Source organism: Topomyia yanbarensis, chromosome 3 (genome assembly GCF_030247195.1).
Source record: "Topomyia yanbarensis strain Yona2022 chromosome 3, ASM3024719v1, whole genome shotgun sequence".
In the NCBI taxonomy this organism is placed as follows: domain Eukaryota; kingdom Metazoa; phylum Arthropoda; class Insecta; order Diptera; family Culicidae; genus Topomyia; species Topomyia yanbarensis.
The window spans coordinates 310,803,320-310,828,082 of NC_080672.1; the positions used below are offsets into that span (position 1 = coordinate 310,803,320).

Sequence of the window (24,763 nt, forward strand, 5' to 3'; positions counted from 1 at the left end):
CGGTTCAAAAATGTAAACAAAATTATAAAAAATGGCAGTTGTCTTGTTTCACAATGAAATATGAGGTGTAATGATCCCATTAGTGCAATAATAAAGCAGTTAACTACCAAAATTCTGCAGTAAATACGCGTTGAACGATGGATAGTTCTGCGTGTGAAATTTCATACGCTAGGATATAATGGGTTAATGAACATGTTCTAGCTGGCAACATAAATGACTATTGACAAAAGATGTTATTAAATAACCGTGATGTTCTCTATGTTCAACCAGTGCAACAAAAATAACTTTATTGTTCTTTCGTTGCAACAAAGTTTGGACTTATACAAATAAAACTAGTTGCGACGTGCTACTTGGGCAGTGTTAATATGGTGGGGGGGATCTTAAGGAATGCTCGAAGTTGTTTAGTGGTAGAATTGATAAAGAGTACCTTGCCACCTATCCTTTCCGAGAATTTGTATGCTTGCATGGCTAGTACGCACAAGAGCAGTGGCGTAGCCATGGGGGGGGTTGGGGTTAAAATCCCCCCCCCCCTCAAACAAAATATTTGGATTTAAAAAAACTTAAAGCTGACTAATTTGATTAAATATGGCACAATGCAAATTTGTCGGTCAGTTAATGAGAAACTTCGAGTAAATCAAAGCGGTTCATACAGTGCTGCTTTGAAAGGGAACTGGTCCAAAGCGCAAAACAAACATGACCATGAGGTTGGTGACGCAATGACGAACCTGAACAAGTTGCTTGCATCGAACTCATCGCAAAAAGAAGATAAATCAACGAGGGAGAATGTTAAGCCTAGAGTTGATCAGTTCTTAACTTCTAGCAGCGTGAGCCCCTCATGCTTGCCTAAACACGTGTTGGACAACGGTATGGGATTTTTTCCCATGCTTGCCAACAACTCTAACAAGCAAGTTTTAAATAGACATTGCAAAATTATTTGTTTGCACCGGAAGCACATCGAAATATAATTAGTTTCTGTTCCAACCGGGTGTGTTACACTGTCAAGAAGCAGTTTACCTATTTTTTACACTTTCTGAAGCGCAAATACGAATTACTCATTGTTTTGGCTCCATTGTATAGCTCACGTTTGACAAGTACAGTGTGGTGAAGAATTATGAGCAAACAAATTTCTTACGAAGCACTATTTTCAATAGATATACATTTTTAGTTGTCGTACGATGATGGGATCTATTTCTCAAAAGTAACAAGAAAAAGCCACGCTGTAGTCCAAAAATCGAGATATGTCGTTTGCAAAGATAGGCATTGAAAGGCCAAACTTACTATGTACTGAAATTATTAATTTAAATGACAGTCAAAAATTAAAAAAAAACCGCATCCTTTATGATATTATAAAGTAGTATAAATTATACATTGCGCACTGATTTCCAAGATTGTTGTGAACAAGTAAGTGCATATACAGTAAGTCTTGACAAACACTATGTCAGACTAGTCAATGGCATCATTTTATACTATTTAATTTTGCCGAATGAACCTCTTGCAGTATCGAGTGTTTGTCCACATACTGTACCAGCAGAAAAAATTCTTTCATTTACTGGGCTTTCTGCGTCATCGGTGATATACTTGTTTTGCAAGTCCACATGTTTTCTGCTCAAAAAATAAATGAATGAGTGTACACCGATGGTTAGCACATCATATTTTCAACTCAAAATATAATCCGGACAGGTCTCAATGGAACAGCTAAGAATTTTAATATGGTGCAAGATCCACGCCCTGAATAATACCGCATGATCCCGAAATAATCGGCGCATATTTTCCTTAGGATTAATTTACTACCTCTCTTCCTACCAAAAATAGTAACTACTTTGTTGATATTCTATCCGCGAAAGCAAGCGAAATGCGTGGTGCTGATTCAGATTTCGCATGACCCGGTTTGCTGTCGGTTGTCTTTCACAAAACACAAACAACAAGTTCTGTTGTTTATTTCGTCATTGAAGCGAGCGGGATGCTTTCCACCATTCACAGATTGGTACGCCACGTACCAACATTATAGAAAACGATCGTCATTACCGTAGCTGCTCTACCAAAAGTCGTATGTTTATTATGCCACCAACTGATCTCCGTTGGCTGTTGTCCGTGGATGCGTTGGTTGTTTATCGTAACATTTTCCGCCTGCCACATTTTCGCATCGAGCGGAATTCGTCGATCACGAGCAACCAAAACATGTTTTGATTATTATTTTCACTTTCACCGCGCGTGCGTCCTAGCGATACAACGCACTGTTAGGTTTATTACTAGATACGCCATTACATACTAGTTATTCAAATGTTCGGCTTCATGGTAGGGTAAACAAGTAATTTTGTCCCTTTTAGGACAAGTGCAGCACCAGTTTATTAATTACGCGGCCTACAATCGATTAAATGCGTATAATATGGCATCAGCATCTTTGCTGCGTTCTTAAGAATAAATTTAATAACAAAACTATTTTGAGAATAATTAAATACTTCTGTTTGAGTGCAACAAAAAATCTAATCGTATGCCCCATTTGTCGCACTGCCATTTGAGCTAATGTGTTGAACAAAGATGACAGACGCTACTCACACTAACGGCTTCAAATAAGTAGGGCTATAATACAAACAGGACGAAAACATATTCTTTACCGTAGTCATATCCGTCACTGTTGCCACATTACTTGCTTAAAAAATCTCTGCAAAGTGGCGTTTTCAGAATTTTGACATTCTACTTGGTTACTGAGATATAGCGAAAAACGTGCTGAGAAATTTTTAAGTTTTTGCTTCAAATGACTGTGTCGTAGGATTGGCTCAAGTTATCTTCATGTATAAGATGTTTTTATGTGTGAAACCATCTAAGGAACACGATGGCATAATCATTTTCAAAACAAAAATGCATGAATTGTGAGAAAAATGCAGTTTAAGTTTTTAACTGGAAATATAGCATATTTGGCAACACTGTAACCAAAAATACCTATTTTTTCTAGATTCCCTGACTCATTTCCTTCAAAATGCATCTCATCGATTGTTTATAGACCAAATGAAGCCAAAGATATGCATAAAAATTAATAATTCGATCATGAATCGACCAAAGAAGTCGCAATGATATCGAATCGAGAAAAATAGCTTTGAAAATTCGCTTCAGAAAATTAAATCGTATTTTAACAGTGTTTGCATACTGCGCTTTCAAATGTGTTGAAACACTTTAAAACAATACCAGTTTTCGGAAGCATAACTAAAATGTTTTATATAATAACGTTTTCATTGATAAAATTGAAGGAAAAAAATATTTCGCCGAGTGTTGTTATGAAATGTTGATTAACCCCTAAATGCGCAATGTTGTTTTAAAACAACATTAAGAAAACCATCTCAAAATTATCATAGTGACGTATTAAAACTGTGAGACAATTTTCAGAAAATTTGAAAAAAATTGTTTTGCGCCTTTAAGGGTTAAGCCATTTTCGTGTCGCCCTCTTGTTTTGACGACTCTCAATTTCGCTCTGCAGTGTCGCCAGAAAACAATATCAAATGTGGTTGCTCGCCCGAGGGAAAATTTGTTATTCCCCCGGAGCGTAACAAGCATTTGGTTTTTGTTTAGGGCGATTCTGTTTACGAACCTTGTAAACAATGATGCTGTCAATTTCGCCCGTTTACACTACCTTAGAAATGCAGAGGCGTAACTCGCCTGGCGGTTTTTTTACAGTTGAAAGTCGGATTCACCGTTTTGATTTTTATTGATTTTTATTCATGAAGTGTGAAACATTTATAAATGAGTTTTTATATTTATTATGAAGTATTTTCACTCCTCTTTAAGATATTATTCGAATCTCCGTTCGTGTACATTTGTTATTTAGGCACATTTATCGGTTCTCGATCGAATTCATGATATTTTTTCTATGGAAAATTTTCCATGCACGATTATGACACGCCATACAAATTTTGTCATCAATACACACCTATGACACGTGTGAGTGCGACTTTTGTTTACATTTAGGGGAAGATGGGGTAAAACGCACCCCCTAAGGAAATATGTTCATAACTCAGCTATAGAACATAAATCGGGAGAATTTAATTAATGATATCGTTTTGCCAACATTTTCCTCTGTAATCACAATCATAACACTTTGAAAACTAATCAAGAACATGAAAAATATTCGATTATTCAAAATCATTCAAATTTGCCTTTCGAAAAATAAGCGGGGCAAAACGCACCTGTTCGGGGGTAAAGTGCACCACAACAACAGGGCAGAATGCACCGCAACAACGTGGCAGAATGCTCGGTGAACAAGCAAGTAGTTTTGTTTTCTAACGAGATTTCACAAAAGTGTGCCATTAAATAGCCTTAGGTTATGCAATTAGTAGGTTTTCAGAACAATTTTTCTGTTTTCGATTAAAAAATCAGCCGAATCAAAGAAGAGGGCATTTTGCCCCCGATGGAGCAGAGATATAAATTTAGCAAAAAGTGATTTTTTTTAGTAGATTTTTCATATATAGTGCGACAGAATAATAAACAACGGCATAAATAGAACTGGAATGCACTGATATCATAGTACAAATTGCATTTATAAGAGCTGAAAATCCTTGTTGCACGAGCCACGATAATGACATGAGAAGAGCACGTTATTGTCTTTTGTTTATTTCTAGAGCTGCTATTGATGTACGGTTATCAAACTTTGACAAAGTATGTTTACTTTGGCGGACTTCCGACTGGTGTTACCTTTTTCTATAAATTTTCAGTAGTTTTCGATATAAGCAAGGGGTGCATTTTGCCCCGGGGGTGCGTTTTACCCCATCTTCCCCTATAGTAAAAACTCGCAACATAGTCAACGGATCTTCGTATATTTGAGAGATTAATATAGAATAGATAGAAGCGTCAATTGTCTTCTTTGAATTGTTTGTTCCATTTATAAGTTTCAAGATATTCAATCTCATACTTTAAAAATCGTTTTTATCGAAATGTGCTAAATGGCGCTTGTCATAAGATAGCACAACAGCAACGATATAAGAGAGATTAGCGATATATTTTGCAAAAGATTCATCTCGCAATGTGGCTCACTACTATTTGTTTGAATGAACCGATACAATGTTATGTTACTATGTTTTACTTATCCAAAAATTACCATGCTGTGCTACTTTGCTATCACTCAATCGAACCTTAACCGAACAAACGAATGGATTGCAAGTTCGACGACGGGTCGATGGCTCATGAATAACGTGAAGCTTTAACTCCTTTTGAAAGTTTCCTCTGATCAGAGAAATTTGATTAGGTTCGGTCACCCTAAAGTTTGTTTCTAGTATGTACCCTTTTATAATACTGATAATATACTTCTCCAGATTCTGTCGGAATCCTGTAAGGAATTCTAATAAAATCATTCCCAGGAATATATTTAAATATTTTTCAAGATTCTGATAGAATCCTTCTTAGCATTCCAATGTAATCTATGTCAACAGTCTGATGGAATTTTTCGTTTTTCTGTCGTTTCATAAATACAAACAGTAAGTAAAATTTAAAAAAAAACCTGTTTTAATCCACCTAGTGTGCAGTGGTCAAAATGAGCAAATTCATGCCTTTAATTATTTTGTGGCTAAACTATAGGGTTTTGAGTTTTGGTGATTTCAGTTATTAAGGCGGATTTTTTGAAGTAGACGGTCATGTTCCAAAATGAAGTGTAAAGGAATTTCTGAAATATAACTTATTACTGAAAGGAGATAGGCGGTTTGAGTCTTCAGCAAAGTTGTCGAGAATGTTATTTTAAGTAATTAAACAGAAGATACTAATTCTCTCTCTACAGCCGATTCGTTGTTATGAGAAGTTTTCGTTAGCATCTTTTAATAATTCGTTTTTTGGAAATAACTTTTGTCGTATTCATTTCTCTACAACAATGTTCTCTGCAATGTTTTAGATACTGTAAAATGCCACAACTTTGTTGAACATTTTAAGACGCTACGATGCTTATATAAAGAGTTAGAGATGTTTCTTTGATTAAAATGTCATATTTCTTAGCCAGTTTTCTAAAAAAGTTGCAAAAACATGCTGGTGATATTATATTATCTTGAAAGTACTATCAATCTACTGCAAAGTCACGAAGGAATGGTTGGTATCCGTTGATATCCGAGAATTGCGTACAAATGAAACGGCGAGTATTTGAGTTCTAATGGCGTTTATATTCTATTCAATCTTAAATAATGGGAAAGTAGCAAAGGTCTACAATAGAATCTTGATGATCTAGTTATCTTATACTCTTTCGATGGACTGCTGTCTGCGTTGTTATGTAAATTTTTATTTGGATCGTCCTCGGTTTTACTCGAAAACTGCAACAACTTACGTTTATCAATTTCGACGACAAACAAAATCGCTAATACTCGGCTACACGAAAAAGCTTGAAATACTGAAAGCATACTGGAATGCCTAACATAAAATTTATTGTCAGCAATATATAGAAATAGAATAGAAGCATCCGGTGAACAATGAATATCGTAGTTGCTTTATTTCAATTTTGCAATTACACAGGGTTTACAATATACCAGGCAAATATTCATGTAAATACCGACGAGGGGAGGACAAGATTAGGTTCATTCGGTGAAAATTGCTTTTAATAGATTTTGATGATACACAAAAGCGTTAGTCAATTTCCATATAATAATGCAACATTTGAACTTAATTTCTCTAATTTTCGTGGCAAAATATTGAAAATAATTGAGAGTGAATCTGTGGAGGAGACTTTAAGGAAATAGGTGTGCATCATAACTCAGAATCTACTGGACCAATTATTTCAAAATTTTGTACAGTACTTCTTCACACAATTTCCAATGGAACTACGAGAGATTTTTGTTAAATTATGGTATTACTTTTACAATAACTCGTTAAGTGATTCTAATAACTGAAATAATTTTGAATACAGTACATTAAAAATGGGTGAATATAATGAAGCCAGATAGCGCTGAAGAAAAAACTCAAAAGCTCGCTGTTTCATTCTTTTATAACATTCTTAGATACTAACAGATAATAACCACTCCTTTAGGATTTTGTAGTAGATTGTTAGTACTTTCAAGATAACATTATTTCATTTGCATATTTTTGCAACTTTTTTAGAAAACTGGCTAAGAAATATGACATTTTAATCAAAGAAACATCTCTAACTCTTTATATAAGCATCATAGCGTCTTAAAATGTTCAACAAAGTTGTGGCATTTTACAGTATCTAAAACATTGCAGAGAACATTGTTCTAGAGAAATGAATACGACAAAAGTTATTTTAAATAAACTGATTTTTATGGGGTTCATTGGAAAATTTTTCATAACAACGAAACGGCTGTAGATAGAGAGTTAGTATCTTCACTTAAATTACTAAAATAACATTGTCTGCAACTTTGTTGAAGACTCAAACTGTATCTCCTTTCAGTAAAAAGTTACATTTCAAAAATGTCTTTACATTTCATTTTGGAACATGGTCTTCTACTTCTGAAAATCTGTCTTAATAACTCCAAAAACTTGTCCTAAGTCACCAAAACTCAAAACCTTATGGTTTAGCCGCAAAATAATTAAAGGCATAAAATTGCTCATTTTGACCACTGTGTAGTGATGCAATTGTGCCTTTCTCATTTATCCAAACTATGCTTTAATGGCTGGTTATGTTCAATAACATTGTGGAAATGTCTATTTCATTATTATTACACTTGATGAGCATATATAAGTGCACGACTGTCACGAACCTGATAAGCAACATGTCGGTACTGACACACTTGAAACAAACAAAAAATTATACCTTCCATTTGAGACTAGGTTAGTGAAATTTGGATCAGTCGTCACCGAAGTGGCTTTAGATCTGGAATTTGCCCGGAACCCCGGGACTTCCGAAATTATCGATAGTGTACAATACATTCCAATAATTTTAGCTTCGCCATCAGTAATCTAGGCCTGCGAATCGAAGTAATTTGATGTTCATTTCAATAGATTTTAAATCTATGAGGTATAACGATTGTACCGGTTTATATGAGAAATTCCTTTGAGACCGCAATAACCAACCTGTAACTCCGGAACCAAAAGTCAGAAATGAATTAAATTTAATAGCAGTCAATGGGAGTATTATATATTTCATTTGAAATCAGCGCTTGTAAACATCGGTTAAGGGTTTGCTGGAAAATAGGTGTGACATTAGCTCGGGAACTTGATGAGTTCCCAGTGGGCATCAAGATCCGTCATAGGTGACCAATGTGGTCAAAATTACTTTAATTGGTCATTAGTGATCTAGACCCGCAAATCCAAGCAATGTTGAACGTATTTGAATATATATTACATCATTCGGAAATCATAGGGTTACCAGTTTATATGGGAATTTTCAGTGTGACCACGCTCTTCAACCCGTAACTCCGGAACCGGAAATCCGATCAACTAAAAATTCAATAGCGTTTTATGGAAGCGTTATACCGTTAATTTGAAACTGAGTTTGTGCAAATCGGTTCAGCCATCTTTGAGTAAATTTAGTGAATTTATTTGACACACACATACATACACACATACATACACACACAGACATTTTGCGATCTCGACGAATTAAATCGAATGAGATATGACACTCGGCCCTCTGGGCCTCGGTTGAAAAATCGTTTTTGGGAGTGTTTGCATAGCCTTTCTTTATATGAGAAAGGCAATAATTCCCACACCCCCATGTATACTACGACATATGTTGAATACAGTGTACAAAATGTGATTCTGACAACCATGGGAAATGAATTCATTTCGATCGAAGTTCAGGCAAGTCTGCTCTCACTACTTGTCAAATGCACTTTGTTTTCTTTTGGTTTCGAGTTGCGAGAAGTGGCGGAACTGAGCAGCAGAAACTGTAAAAGTCAGTATATTCGACGAAGTTTCTAAGCAAATCAAAACCTATAAGGTGCTATAACGGCTCCTTCAGAAAACTACCATTAGGTAGCGCTAGTGAGCATGTCAATTTTTTAACCTAATGTATCTCAATTTCCTGACTTTTTAGCGAGTCAGTGTATTCGGCAAAGTTGCTCACGGGATCAAAAACATTGAGGTGGTATATCGAATAGTATGGGATTCTTCCACTAGGAGGCGCTAGTTAACTTGAGCATCTATTTTTTCTACCTATTATATCTTAGTTTGCTGCCTTTTTGGAGGGTTGTTGTTCTCTTTTTTCTTCGAACCAAAACCGAAAATGGTGAATAAATAATAAATTGATCATATTCCGAAAATAGGTTCTCTAAATTGTCAGATGACGTTCCTCTTACTCAACTAAACTAAATTTTTCATTCATGATTTTGGATATGTACGCAGAGAAATTAAGATTTGAAAGTCGTAAAACTCAGAAATCATGAATATGCATGTTCACTAGCGCTACCAAGTTGCAGAATCCTAAGGTATTCAGTGTATCACTTTGTAGGTTTTTATCTCTTGTAAAACTATATCGAAGACACCGTCCTGCTAACAAATCAGGAATTCGAGATACAGTAGACCAAAAATGGCATGTACACTAGCGCCACTTAATGGCAGATTATCTTACTATTTCGCATACCATCTCGTAGGTTTTGGTCACCAGAACAACATTGCCGAAGACACATATATATACAGTTTAGATACAGTACGGTCGCAGAGCCAGAAGAACCCTCACCAAGGAAGTGCCAGCCGAGGACATCATCCGGCATTTCGCAGATATCCTCAACAACATCTTCATTGGTCATTGGCGGGCGTACCGGAGACGCCTGAAGAAAATTGTGGGACTTCCCATCAAATGGGAAGACCGGCTACTACAATTTCGCACGCGCATACATTATCCAACGTACCAGCCCCACCTGTATCACATGCGGGACCCTAAAAGCAGTGGAACATCTCTCCCACTGCTTGGAGCTCCTGTACCTCCGGATAAGGCACGACATCTCACCTTCAATTCACGACGTACGATCCAGTTAGGGAGAAAATTTTCCTAAACTTCATAAAGGATGCCAGCCTCTTCGACACAATTTAAACCGAGACCCAGCACGTTCACTCCAGCAACGGGCATGCACAACAATATACGGCATAAGAGCCGGACAGTCTAAATATGCAAATATCTTGACACCCGTGAATCGTATGGAAAAATGAAGTGAGAATGAAATGATTCAAAACCTAATAATCTGACTAGTTGGGCGATTCAGTTCCGAATCTAAAAATAATAGCAAAAAGTTATAGTAAATTCAGTCTTTGTTCATCAACCCTCGTTTCGAGGCTGCTAAAAACAATAGCTTCATAATAATGAACAATATGTTGAATTGGATTGATTAGCTTTTCCTATCTATCAAGTATTGTCATGCTAAAGCAAGTATTCGGGAAACTGAATGTTCAATCTCTCTGCAAGGTTGTAGGACGCTCTCATTGATACTCTTGGCTCGAGAAAGTAAACATGAAGGAAGTCTATCGGCTATTCTAAGCATCTGCACACAATTGACTCAAGGCCGAGCATAAACACACGCTCGTCGCACAGAATAGCCACTGGGCAATTAATTAAGTTTATGTAGTTTATTTGTGTTGCATATCCTTGGTTACTGCCCGGTCAGAGAGTTCACCCGGTCGGGGAGAATGAACCTGACCATCAAATGTAGGTACATACGTGCATGACACATTGCCCGAAAAGAACCACTTGAGTTCAAGGTCAATCAAACATTCTCACGTCCGAACAGACGGATCAATTCGATGTGGAAATTAGCACGTAAATTCGCCAAAATTATTTGCGTTTGTTCAAAGATCAGATTTTCTTCCCCCTAACGTTTGGTATCCGATGCAAAACGTGGCAAGTTGCCTTGACTCTGCTGACAGAGAAAAATTTCGTGTTCAGCTGGGCCGGAAAGGTACCAGCTGGTCGGCAGATTGGTGAATTTGTTTTCGTGAAATAATTGGTTGTGAAAGTGTGCCAAGAAAAAAAAATCGTTACGAAACAGCAGCAAAACAAACAAGTCAACAACTATGGCAGTGACTGACGATCTATTTTTTTCGTGATTTGTTGATTTTCTTGAACTTGACCATTTTTTCCCTGCCTGTAGGATACGAGAATCTCTGACAGAGATTGGTGTTGAGAATATGGTTTACAACTGTGCATTTCGACTGATACCAAACAAATGTTTGGCAATCTAAAGGGAAAAAAACTGCAGCCCATTAGATTATATAACGATTAAATAAAAATGGATTTGAACATTTGAATAACTGGTGGATAAATCACATTTTTTGTGAGAAACAAAGATTTTGTATTGTAAAAATTCTTCTTTTATTGGTAGTTTATTTACCGTGCATTTTCATAATAAGTAGGGAGGGAGTAACCCTGAGAATAGCTAGCGTCCAAAACTTTTGGACACCCACCCAGTCGTATGCAGTCCAAGGACCAAATGTCATCAATAGTCTTGGCTAATTCGGTATTCACTCTAATAGGTTCTTTACTCAAATGGGGATGGGGAGAGAGGGAGACTTTTTAACGTGAGAATCATACTTAATGGGGATTAACATACAAACGGTTGAAATCGAGACTTCTACTGAGAAAACTGAGGCCACCGGATCACGAGCGCTATAATAGCTTCATTTTGCCAATGCTTTCTCGAGAATTTTCGTTTAAAGAAACCGTCGAAAAATTAAAGTCTGTTCGGTGTTACGGTGTCTGTTTTTCGCAGATGGTACAACTGTCTCCAAACAATCAAAGAGGACAGTGATGATTAACCCATTATATCCTAGCGTATGAGATTTCATACGCAGAACTATCCATCGTTTAACGAGTATTTACTGTAGAATTTTGGCATCTAACTGCTTTATTATTGCACTAACGGGATCTTTACACCTCATATTTCATTGTTAAAAAAGACTGCTGCCATTTTTTGTAATTTTATTTACATTTTTGAACCGTTCATAGTACGGGCAAATGGCAGCTGAAAAGTAAGCAATACATTTAGTTAGAATTTATTGTTGGAATTCGTTCTAATAATTCCATTGTGTGACAAAACGTTCCCACAGGTATAAAAGAAGTGTTGTCTATCAGAAAATCCGAAGAAATATGTGAAACAACTTGTTTTTATGTAATCGTACGAAATTTTTTGCACGAAATATTTTCATTTTCAAAACCATTTTAAGCGGCGATTTTATTTTTCCCATAATCTTTGATACATTTTTTAATGGAATTGAAGATATCACTGCATTTGGCTCACTTTTCAAAACCCCTGGGATATAATGGGTTAACTTGCTTATTTATGTAAAGTCAATAAAGCTTGCGTCGATTTTAAGCTGTCAGAATTGATAGAAGAACAGTTCAAGTGCCTGATTTATGTCTGTGGTCTCAAATCGACCTTATCAACAAGCTCAATGAAGCGGCAGAATTGACACTCCAGCAAGTGGTAGAACAGTGCAACAATTTGGTTAACCTAAAACAGGACTTAAAAATCTATCGTCTGCAGTGAACATAGTCGCACACAAACACATCCAGCCCAAACATCAAAGTCAATTTTCGGGAAGCAGTAGCACCAATCGAGAACAGCCCAGGACACCCTGCTGGTCGTGCGGGGGTATACATTACAACAAGGACTGCCGGTTTCGGGATCACAGGTGCTATGAATGTGGCAAGCATGGACACAAGGAAGGGTACTGCTCGTGTTTTCCTTCAAAAGGCTCTATGAGCACCACGACACCAAGCGAGTAAAGGCGCTATAACCTATGCTAATGAGCCAGGGCAGGGCTAAATACCTCTGTCCCATCCCAGGAACCAAAGGAGTGATATTGACCCTCTTAACCAAGTCACTACCAACGATTTATTAAATCCCCATCAAATTGAAACGGTCGGTACGGTTGTCCACGTTTCTTCCTTATTCAAGGTTCAAAATGGTTCGTTGAATAAATTCTTCATTAAATGAATAATTAAATTGCCGTATATTTTTGAATCATCTTCATTCTGTACGCTGCACAGTTGGCCTGGCCGCTTTAATAATTGTGTCACATAGTATATGCACCATAATCATTAATATTGACAAGAAACATTGCAGGCGAGCATCTGCAATTTTCCAAGATCCCTACATGTATTGGTTTTGTATGTATAGACTAGACTAGAAAAGGCTTTACGAGCACCACGACCATCAGAGAGCAGAAGAGGAAAAAGCGAGAAACAACAGCAAAAACAGTAACCTTGGACACAGGGTCAGACATTTCCTTCATTTCACATCAATCGAGGATCAAGCTTGGCCGACTCAAAACCGAAAACAGCGGAGTGCAATGTCAAAGCATCGTCAGGAGAACCTCTAAAACTATCTTCTGAGCTACAGTGTAAGTGTTTCGTAGCTAATCCTAATGTCAATCTGTACATTTTAGACATTGACTGGTTGGATTTGTTCGAACTGTGTAACCACCCGATCATTCCGTTCTGCAATCAAATCAGGAGCCAGCAGCCACAAAACGTAGCACCACTTCAAGTACGTTTCCCCGAGGTGTTTACACCGAAGACTGTGGTTCAGCTGGTGCTGGTGTTTAGGCCAAAGCGACCGGTTGCATACAGCATCAAAAGCGTAGTGGAGGATGAACTCAGCCATCTTCAAAGTTTGAGCATCATAAAGCATGTTGATTTTGCAGATTGGGCTGCCCCTATCGTCGTTGTTCGGAAGCCGAATGGATCTGTTCGAATCTGGGCCGATTTTTCAACAGGTCACAACAACGGTCTCGAACCAACTCAATATCCGTTACCGTTACCAGAGGTTATATTCGCCAAAATGGCCAATTATCGAATATTCAGCCACATTGATTTGTCCGATGCCTATCTGCAGGTTGTTGTCGATGAGGCTATCCAACCACTCCTCACCATCAACACCCACAAAGGTTTATTCCAGTTTACCCGGTTGTCACCAGGCAATAAAACCAGCCCCGGGTTCATTTCAACAGTTGATGGGTACAATGCTAGCTGGTATCGACTGCACAGTTGGTTACTTGGATGACATCCACGTAGGTGGTCGGTCAGAAGAAGATCACAAGCGAAATATTTATCTTGTACTAGAACGTCTGAGAGAGCACGGGTTTACTGTTAGCATCGAAAATTGCAACTTTGGAAGGCAACAGATGAAATACATAGGACAAGTACTTGATGGCAACGGCATTAGACCGGATCCGGACAAAATCGCTTCTATCATTAGCATGCCGCCGCCGCATGACATATCGACGCTTCGGTCATATCTCGTCTCCTGCGTGTCAAAGATCGTTCGACCGCTCTCGAAAGATTTTTCAATCACCATTACTGCTGACGAACTACATTGCTCACTGGTGTTTCCAGATCCGAACAGTTCCGCGAGTTGATCGTCCGTCGATAGCCCATCTTTTTCCCTCCGACAAACGCCAATGACAAAGCGTTACCAAGAATCCTCGGGAGTAGTAATTCTCCACACCCGTGCAATCACACCAAAACTGATAGGCATCCCCATACATTGATTAGCACTGATTCACAAAACACATACGTGGTGCAGCTTCTTCACTTAAAACTCCAGAGAAGGTTCCAAAACCCGTTGACCAGCTCTTCAAGCCCTAATTTCACTTTGTTACTTCACTTCACAATTAACACTAGATAATTTCGAAAAAAATCAGACTAGCTTAGAGTTGTAGCAATACTTCAACGGCCGGCTGTTTTGGAGTTCAAATTGCAGCAGTTTAGGGACTACCACTCTCGATGGCCGGCCATTCAGAGTTTAAACACAAGAAAAACATAGCTAAATATCTCTTTCCTCTGAGTATACGTGCACTCCGAGACTAACCATCCCACCGCATAAAAATATATTAATTTCGAATATATTAATGCGACCATTGCCTGCTTGTGGCGAATCCTAGACCTATACCAGTCCTTTAATCCAACTCCGTAATACCTATGGAAGCGTCGCTGAGTCGGTGGCCTTCCTTAAATAGGTCTTACATCAACATTTCCTACCCTATCCTAAGTATCGGTGAAGATGGTAGTGGCCGGCAGTAACGATTCTCATGTTATTGGTTTACTTAACTCGAAAGAGATAAAGTTCATTCCCGATCATTTATCTTACAAGCAAGATGAGTTGAACTACCTATAGGCAACATGATAATCGTTAGTATGGAATCTACGAATAGCACCGTGCTTCGCAACGCAACGCAACGCATTAACATACAAACGGTTGAAATCATACTGAATGGTTTAAAAAAAGTTTCCACGTTAAAGCTTTTCATTTTGAAGATTTTTTTTTTTGTTCTAATTTACATGTTCGATTGGAAGGCGATTAAGGCGTAAAATCGATATGTTTTTCAATTGCCGTTCAATTTATAGTGCAGATACTTTGTATGTGAATTTACTATTTAATTACTTAGGGTAGTTTTTAGTTACGATTTGATAAGGGTGGTTCCGAATAATTGAAATTTGGTGAAAGGAAAATGACGTAGTATTCCAAAGTTAGTCGTTGATGTTGAACACAATTTGATTTCCTTAGTGAAACTTTGCGTTAATTCCGCGTTAAGTTTCACGCGAAATTCCACGTGCAGGACCGTCCGGACTTGTTAGCCAATCACCGTGTTCGCTTACCGAAAGAGAGTATTTTATTCGCACGCCAGGCAGGACCACAACATCTAATAGTAATCTGGACAAGCTGAGGCAGTTTGCTGATTTGCCGCAATCGCCATATTACCGCTGCACCGCCGCCTCGCCACCTTACCACTCCGCAACCATTGCTTCTACTCGCAGTATAGGGGAACCCGGAGCTATTAAGACTTTCTGACTATCGTATATATTCGTGGAACAGCTATTCTGAACCATTCATTTTGAGAGCTGAAGTTGATTCTTTGTTCTTTGTAGAAAGGAGATGCAAGGTATTTCGTTGTTTTGCCATTCTCAAAACAAAAATCATTATAATGAAAAAACCGGGATTAAAGCAACAAATAAAAGTGAAAAAATATAAGTGTTTTGGAAAGCTTGAGACTCCTATTTTATGGAATGATTTTTGTTTGGGTGAAAACAGAGATATTTTCGAGACGCTCACCACTATTGTGCTATACGAGCGTACGGGGCTATTCGGACCCCCAATTCCGTCAACCACCGTTCAGCGGCTTGCGGCTGCGCACACCATTGCACACGACACAGCAAAGAAAATACTTGGGTCGCCAATCGGCAGCTGTGACATACCAGATTAAGTTTTTATAAAGCATTTTTTTGCTTCTTAAGGAGTGTCTCTTGTAACTAATTCATAGGTAAACATAATACCATTGTAAAAAATTAAAGAAAAATGACGGTCTGAATTTCCCCGTAGGGAAGCCCGAATTACCCCTACATTACCCCTAAAAGGATGGAAAAACTTAGAGGTTTGCAAATCGTCGCCTAGCGCTGCCATTGAGTGGTGTAAATGAACCTTTTATGGCACCAAAATGTAGCTGAGGTTTTGACCGGTAACTTTTTTCACATCTATCCACCTAAAAGGGCGATTTGCTTAAGTAGGCCCGAATAGCCTCGGGTTCCCCTATAGAAATATCACATACCGTCTATCAGTTTAGTAAGCACCGATAGCTGTTTCACAACATAATTGTTCATCACTCAGTAGAAATAAACATACTCGCCGCTGCTGTGTTTTATTTCTGCCAACCGAAAGAGCCACCAAGCCATAAACATCTACATCTATCAGTTGTCGCACGCCTTCCTGGTCTCCGTGTGCCAGAACGAGAAAGGTGAGAAGTTCTTTTTTGCGCTCCTTCGATCTTGTACCTACGTGAATTTCGTATCCAAAAATATACCTGCCATCAGCTTATGAGGTGTAAGTGCCGCCATCTGTTACTGAGCACTCCAACTAGTAACCTTTACACTTCCGCATATCATAAAATGGCGCAGGGGCGGCGAAACACTTTACGCCCGAGTGGGTAGAAAGCATAGGGTGAGGGGTCCATTAGTAATGATTTTTTCCCTTTTCGCAATGCACACGCTTACATTACATTTACATTAAGTCACGTTCGTTTATGCAAATGGAATTATGGTACATCGATGTTTTCAAATGTGTGTAGTGCGAGATACATGCGTTGCACATCTATATTTTTTAAAATGGTTCAAAATTTCGTGTGGGTAATTACCCACTCGGTTATTTTCGAGTGGGTAGTACTACCCATACTACCCACGCTTTCTGCCGGCCCTGAAATGGCGCTTGCCCCCAAATCTAACTTATTTTGGGTGTGTAACACCTGCAAAAATATCATGGACAAAGCACGTTTTCGTAACACATTAGTGTCCATTGGGTCCGCAATCCAAACGGTGATCGAGGAGTTTAAAAATAAAATTCCCAACGACATATTGGAGGAATTGAATGTGGAAATTCGGACTAACTTCAAAACGTTGATCGACGCTGTATCAAAAGCGCCGGTTCCTGAACCACGGCAATTTTCCTTTAATTCTGCTAAAAGAAAGAGAGACAACGACGATACAGGCCCCAATCGTTCTAAACTGCTACGTGGTACTGATGCCGCCAGTTCATTGATATCATCCATCGCTGTGAATCGTGAAGCTAAAAAGTTTTGGTTGTGTCTGTCAGGAGTTTCGCCCGATGTTTCCGATGAAAGTGTCACCAAGCTAGCGGCGGATAAACTCGGAAATTCGGACATCACTGTCGTCAAGTTGGTCCCTCGTGGCAGAGATCCTAGAACGCTGAGTTTTGTCTCCTACAAAGTTGGCATGCCCACGGATCTCAAAGATAAGGCTATGACGGCGTCTACATGGCCAGTTGGGTTTGCCTATCGTGAGTTCAAAGAGAAGTCGGATTCCAGAAAGGTTTTTTGAAAACCGAATGCGCCCGACTCAGAAACGCTCCAGACCTCCACTGCTCTTCGCCCCCTCCCCAATAGTTGCATAGCCTATTTTACTTCCTATATTGCCTGTTCACGAAGTTGTTGCACATTCTGACAAGTCTCTTTCCGCTTACTACCAGAACATGAGAGGAATGAGAACGAAAACACAAGAATTCCATCTAGCGATTACGACGTCATTGTCCTAACGGAAACCTGGCTGCGCGAGGACATATTAAACGCTGAACTCTCGTCGAACTACGTAAAATAACGCTGTGACCGCAACTCAACAACCAGTCATCTGTGCCGAGGCGATGGCGTCCTAATAACGGTAAAGAACAACCTCGCAGGTTCGCAGCTAAGCTTGTCAGGAACTGAACGTTCGGAGCACATCGCCGTGCGTATCGCCCTCCCTAATAAATCTGTATATACTAGCTGTGTTTATCTAAGGCCAAATAGTAATTCAGATTTGCGCACGCTAATGCCGTTCAAACAATTCTAGACAATGCTGGCAGCACCGACACTGCTCTCGTTCTGGGAGACTACAATCTTCCACGCCTACAATGGTCGCGCGGCAACGATCTAAAATGTTACCTACCTATTAATGCCTCTTCGGAACAGGAAATATCTGTGACGGAGTCTATGGTTGCAGGCGGTCTATACCAGATCTCTTCACTGACGAATGTTAACGGGAGGATCCTCGATATTGCATTCGTAGACAACACGGATATAGCAGAGCTGCTTGAACCTCCGACTGCTGTTCTTAAAGTCGATCTCTACCGCAAACCGTTTGTCTTGCAGCTAGATGTACGTACCAACACTGGAGATGATTCATTTCATTCGATTGACGACCTTGATTTCGACTTTAACCGTTGCAACTTTGACGAAATCTCAGCACTGATTGCCACTGTCAACTAAACCGACTTAAAGCAACAAATAAAAGTGAAAAAATAAAAGGTAAGTGTTTTGGAAAGCTTGAGACTCCTATTTTATGGAACGATTTTTGTTTGGGTGAAAACAAACAAACAAGATATTTTCGAGACGCTCACCACTTTTGTGCTATATGAGCGTACGGGGCTATTCGGACCCCCAATTCCGTCAACCACCGTTCAGCGGCTTGCGGCTGCGCACACCATTGCACACGACGCAGCAAAGAAAATACTTGGGCCGCCAATCGGCAGCTGTGACATACCAGATTAAGTTTTTGTAAAGCATTTTTTTGCTTCTTAAGGAGTGTCTCTTGTAACTAATTCATAGGTAAACATAATTCCATTGTAAAAAAATCAAAGCAAAATGACGGTCTGAATTGCCCCGTCCGGGAGGTCCGAATTACCCCTACATTGCAAAAGGATGGAAAAACTTAGAGGTTTGCAAATCGTCGCCTAGTGCTGCCATTGGGTCGTGTAAATGAACCTTTAATGGCACCAAAATGTAGCTAAGGTTTGACCGGTAACTTTTTCACATCTATCCACCTAAAAGGCCGATTTGCTTAAGTAGGTCGGAATAGCCCCGGGTTCCCCTATAGAAATATCACATACCGTCTATCAGTTTAATAAACACCGATAGCTGTTTCACAACATAATTGTTCATCACTCAGTAGAAATAAATATACTCGCCGCTGCTGTGTTTTATTTCTGCCAACCGAAAGAACCACCAAGCCAGAAACATCTACATCTATCAGTTGTCGCACGCCTTCCTGGTCTCCGTGTGCCAGAACGAGAAAGGTGAGAAGTTGTGAGTGTTTGTTTTGATCAATTCTTTTTTGCGCTCCTTCGATCTTGTACCTACGTGAATTTCGTATCCAAAAATATACCTGCCATCAGGTTATGAGGTGTAAGTGCCGCCATCTGTTACTGAGCACTCCAACTAGTAACCTTTATACTACCGCATATCATAAAATGCCGCTTACCCCCAAGTCTAGCTTATTTTGGGTGTGTAACACCTGCAAAAATATCATGGACAAAGCACGTTTTCGTAACACATTAGTGTCCATTGAGACCGCAAACCAAACGGTGATCGAGGAGCTTAAAAATACAATTCCCAACGACATATTGGAGGAATTAAATGTGGAAATTCGGACTAACTTCAAAACGTTGATCGACTCTATACCAAAAACGCCGGTTCCTGGACCACGGCAATTTTCCTTTAATTCTGCTAAAAGAAAGAGAGACAACGACGATACAGGCCCCAATCCTTCTAAGCTGCTACGTGGTACTGATGCCGCCGGTTCATTGACACCATCCATCGCTGTGAATCGTGAAGATAAAAAGTTTTGGTTGTACCTGTCAGGAATTTCACCAAGCTAGCTGCGGATAAACTCGGAAATTCGAACATCACTGTCGTCAAGTTGGTCCCTCGTGGCAGAGATCCTAGAACGCTGAATTTTGTCTCCTACAAAGTTGGCATGCCCACGGATCTCAAAGAAAAGGCTATGACGGCGTCTACATGGCCAGTTGGCATTGCTTATCGTGAGTTTGAAGAGAAGTCTTCGCCCCCTCCCCACTAGTTACATAACCTGTTTTACTTCCTGTATTGCCTGTTCCTGAAGTTGTTGCACATTCTGAGCAGTTTATTTCCGCTTACTACCAGAACGCGAGAGGAATGAGAACGAAAACACAAGAATTCCCTCAAGCGCTTTCCTTCCTGTATTGCCTGTTCCTGAAGTTGTTGCACATTCTGAGCAGTTTATTTCCGCTTACTACCAGAACGCGAGAGGAATGAGAACGAAAACACAAGAATTCCCTCAAGCGCTTTCTTCTAGCGATTACGACGTCATTGTGCTAACGCAATCCTGGTTGTGCAAGGACATATTAAACGCTGAACTCTTGTCGAACTTTGTAAAATACCGCTGCGACCGCAACTCAACAACCAGTCATCTGTGCCGAGGCGGTGGCATCCAAATAACGGTAAAGAACAACCTCGCAGGTTCGCAGCTAAGCTTGTCAGGAATTGAACGCTTGGAGCAAATCGCCGTGCGTATCGCCATCCCAAATCAATCTGTATATATTGCCAAATAATGATCTGGATTTGTACGCACGCTAATGCCGCTCAAACAATTCTAGACAGTGCTGGCAGCACCGACACTGTTCTTGTTCTAGGAGACTATAATCTTCCACGCCTACAATGGTCGCTCGACAACGATCTAAAATGTTATTAATGCCTCTTCGGAACAAGAAATAGCTGTGACGGAGTCTATGGTTGCATGCGGTCTTTTCACTGACGAATGTGAACGGGAGGATCCTCGATTTTGCATTCGTAAACAACACGGATATCGCAAAGCTGCTTGAACCTCCGACTGCTATTCTCAAAGTCGATCTCCTCGGCAAACCGTCCTGCGGCTAGATGTACGTACCAACACTGAAGATTATTAATTTCATTCGATTGAAAACCTTGATCTCGACTTTAACCGTTGCAACTTTGACGAAATCTCCGCACTGATTGCCATTGTCTACTAGACCGACTTAATGTGTTGTAATGAGCTTGACAAAGTAGTCACACTGTTTTATGGCTAAGTATATGATATGTTCCTCCAAAAGGTTCCACTGAAACGAGTCAACAGGAGGATGGATTTCAAATTCACCATAAATCAGACAAAAACAAAGTTACTCTTCGACGGACAGAACTGTAATACGAAACTGCCCGGAATTCCCCTTTTCGTGAGTATTTGAATCATAATCACCCTGCAACATTATGGAAATTCATTAGTAGCAGAAAACGATCCGATAATACTCCCACTGACGTTTTCCTTGGAAACGCAAGTGCGCAATCTCCAGCTGATGCCGTAAATTTGTGCGCTGATTTCTTTCGCGGAGTGTTTGGAAGTGACTATACCGTACCTTCGGAAGAGTATTTGGGAACATTGCCATCGTACAACATAAATCTCCCTCGTCCCGTTGTAAGTCGAGCTGACGTCTTGAAGGCTCTGACAACTGTTGATTCGTCGAAAGGGCCTGACCGCGATCATCTCTCGCTCCATTTTTTAAAATGCTGTGCCTACATGCCGTCTCTTCCAGTGTGCTTCATTTTCAATCGCTCTCTCGCTGATCGCTCTGGAAAAAAGCTGCAATCGTTCCCATCCATGAAGCTGAAAATATTCACAACGTCAAAAATTGGTATCTCATTATTAAACTGTCTCTCCAAAGTTCTAGAAAAGCCACCTACCTTTCGAGGAGTTATCCCACTCATGCTGCCATCTGGCGACCGAGGTCACCCTGGTGCGCTCGTGGGCTCCTCTATTTCCACGTAGCTCAAAGCACTCTTGATTTTCCCGGATGACATGCCCGACTGGCATCATGCTCGCTACCACGCCGGATGCATCGTGTGATACCGTGCGGTAGGCAGATATCACTCTGAGGCACATCACGCGGTAGGTGCTCTCCAGTTTCTGTAGGTAACTGGTTACCCTCAGTGCTCTTGACCATGACGGGCCGCCGTACCTGAGGATAGATACGGCAACGCCTGCCAGTAGCCTACGGCTACTGGCGCACACCTTTGAGCTGTTGGACATCATCCTCGATAGTGGCGCAACAGCAGTCGACGCTCTCTTGCACGTATAGTCGACGTGGCTGCCGAAGGTCAGCTTGTCGTGTATAATGACTCCGAGACTTCAGACTTCGCTGTGAGGTGATCACGACTTCTACCACATGGATAACTGCATGTTGTGCCGACTTGCGGTTGTTGATGATACCTCTACCTTATGTCTTATGTTGAGCGACCTCTAAGGTTGCGTCGTCGGCAAAGCCGACTATCTTGACCCCAGGAGGGAACTACAGTCTCAGAACCCCGTCATACATGAGGTTCCATAGCACCGGGCCTAGGATCGAGTCCTGCGGGACTCCGGCTGTAATCGGAATCCTTTTTTGACCGGCATCGGTCTCGTATAGCAGTACGCGGTTCTGGAAGTAGCTTTCCAGGATCCGGTACAGACGCACCGGTAGGGTAAGCCGGTGTAACGAGAGCGCGATGGCATCCCAGCTTGCGCTGTTGAATGCGTTCTTCACGTCAAGTGTCACTAACGCACAGTATCGAATGCCTCGCCTTTTCCGTTGGATCGCTATCTCGGCAGTCTTTATCACTGAGTTGATAGCGTCCACCTGGTCTACAACGGCACGTATGCAGCTGCATCCCATATTATCTCGGAGTATCAACACGGGTTTGTCACGAAACGATCGACAACTTCTAACCTGATAGCTTACACTTCTAAGTTATTTCCCGCCGTCGAGAAGCGTCATCAGGTGGACGCAATTTATATCGATTTTTCAAAAGCTTTCAACAAAGTACCGCACAACATCGCAATCCTGAAATAAAAGCGATTAGGATTTCCCACCTGGCTGACGAACTGGTTGCAGTCTTATCTTTCCGATCGCTCGGCATTCGTGAGTATAAAAACACGTGCTCAAGCACATTCAGAACACCCACAGGTGTCTCGCAAGGCAGTCATCTGGGCCCGCTTATTTTTATTTCGTTTGTTAACGATATCTGTAGTCGGATCAAGTCTGGGAAATTGCTATACGCGGATGATCTCAAAATTTCCGAAACTACCGCTTCGGCACTTGACGCCGTAGTGCTTCAAGAAGATATCTGTATTGAAAGCGTCGACTCGATCCGTGACATGGGAGTGCTCTTCGATAGGAAGTTGAGCTTTTCCTACCATATCACCGCGACAACTGCTAAGGGCTTCGGAATGCTGGGCTTCCTAAAGCGGAACACGGCGGACTTCGATGATTTCTACGCACTAAAAGCACTCTACTGTACCTTGATCAGAAGTGTTCTGGAGTATGCAGTAAAAGTATACAAAGATGTTTTGCGCAATTCGCTCTCAGGAAACTTCCATGGAATGATCCAGTTGTGTTATATCCTTGTGCCGATAGATGTATGCTACTCGGTCTGCAGACTCTGGCGACTCGCTGTATCTTTCTGCAGAGTGTTTGCTTTCGACTTGCTGTCAGGTAATATCGACAGTCCAGATCTTCTCTCGGGCGTTAATTTGTATGCACCTCCCCATATTCTTCGTAACCCCACTCGGTTGTGGATTCCTAGACACCGTACTTCATATGGACAAAATAATCCACTGGAAAGATGTTGCCGCAGATTTAACGAAATTTCTTCAGTGTTGGATTTTAACATTTCCAAGCATAGATTTGAGTTATTAATAAGAAATATATAGTTTTAAAAGTGTCTGTACGGTGTATACCGAAGATAAGAAATAAATAAAATAAAAATAAAAGTTATCCCCCGGCCCCGCTCACATTTTTTCTGATGTATCAGAAAATGCATTTTTGCCACACCTGAGATCACTTGAGATATATTATGGATATTGCTTTTGCCCATCGCTCACCGTTTGAGGTGACTTGTTGTTTATTCTCCCATCGTCGCAACTCGCAAGCAATGCCACCACCAGCAACTGTCTTTCGCGCTAAGGACCGTGTTTTCTGATCATGCACTTGAAAGTTTTCCATATACATGGGCTTGCATACTTTGATCTTGCTGCCAACTCCCAGTAAGTTGTATGTACGGAAATAAAAGCGCCTGGAACTAATAATCTATAAAAATGCAATAAATAATCACCCTTGCCACTACCAGTATAGCTATAAATTATATAATACTTGGGGACAGGCGGCCTTAGTAACAATTATATGGTTGAACAAAACCTGACTTTGACCGGATAATCGTAATTTCAGGAGGTTTTTCAAAAGCATAACACGAGTGGCTTCCTCTTTTTCCAACGCAACGTAATTTTCCTTTGCATGCGGATCTCTCCCGTCTTGCAGGTTTTGGTATCCCGTTCTAATTCATGTAATCGAGTCCTTTTTCCTTTCGTCGCCATATTCAGCAGCTTTATTTGGCCTTTAGATTCGTTGGTTGGAAGTGTTTCCTTTGCAATCTCATCCGTGCAACTATCATTATAATCTGCATCATGTTTAGTGCCGTTAATATGGTGTGATCCTTCTGGAATTTACATTATATTGTAATAAATATAAATATTAATAAAGCAAAAAGAATAGTTGCCGGTTTCTAT

At 40.2% G+C, this 24,763-nt stretch overlaps 1 protein-coding gene across 1 annotated transcript; it reads left to right on the forward strand.

The window, feature by feature from the left end:
• The first annotated feature begins 716 nt into the window (after nucleotides 1–716).
• Nucleotides 717–14,271, forward strand: LOC131688050 (uncharacterized protein K02A2.6-like). The gene is made up of 3 exons (XM_058972194.1): nucleotides 717–864; nucleotides 13,300–13,748; nucleotides 13,801–14,271. Exons 1-3 carry the CDS (start codon nucleotides 717–719, stop codon nucleotides 14,269–14,271), a joined length of 1,068 nt encoding a protein of 355 aa, XP_058828177.1.
• The last annotated feature ends 10,492 nt before the right edge of the window (nucleotides 14,272–24,763 follow it).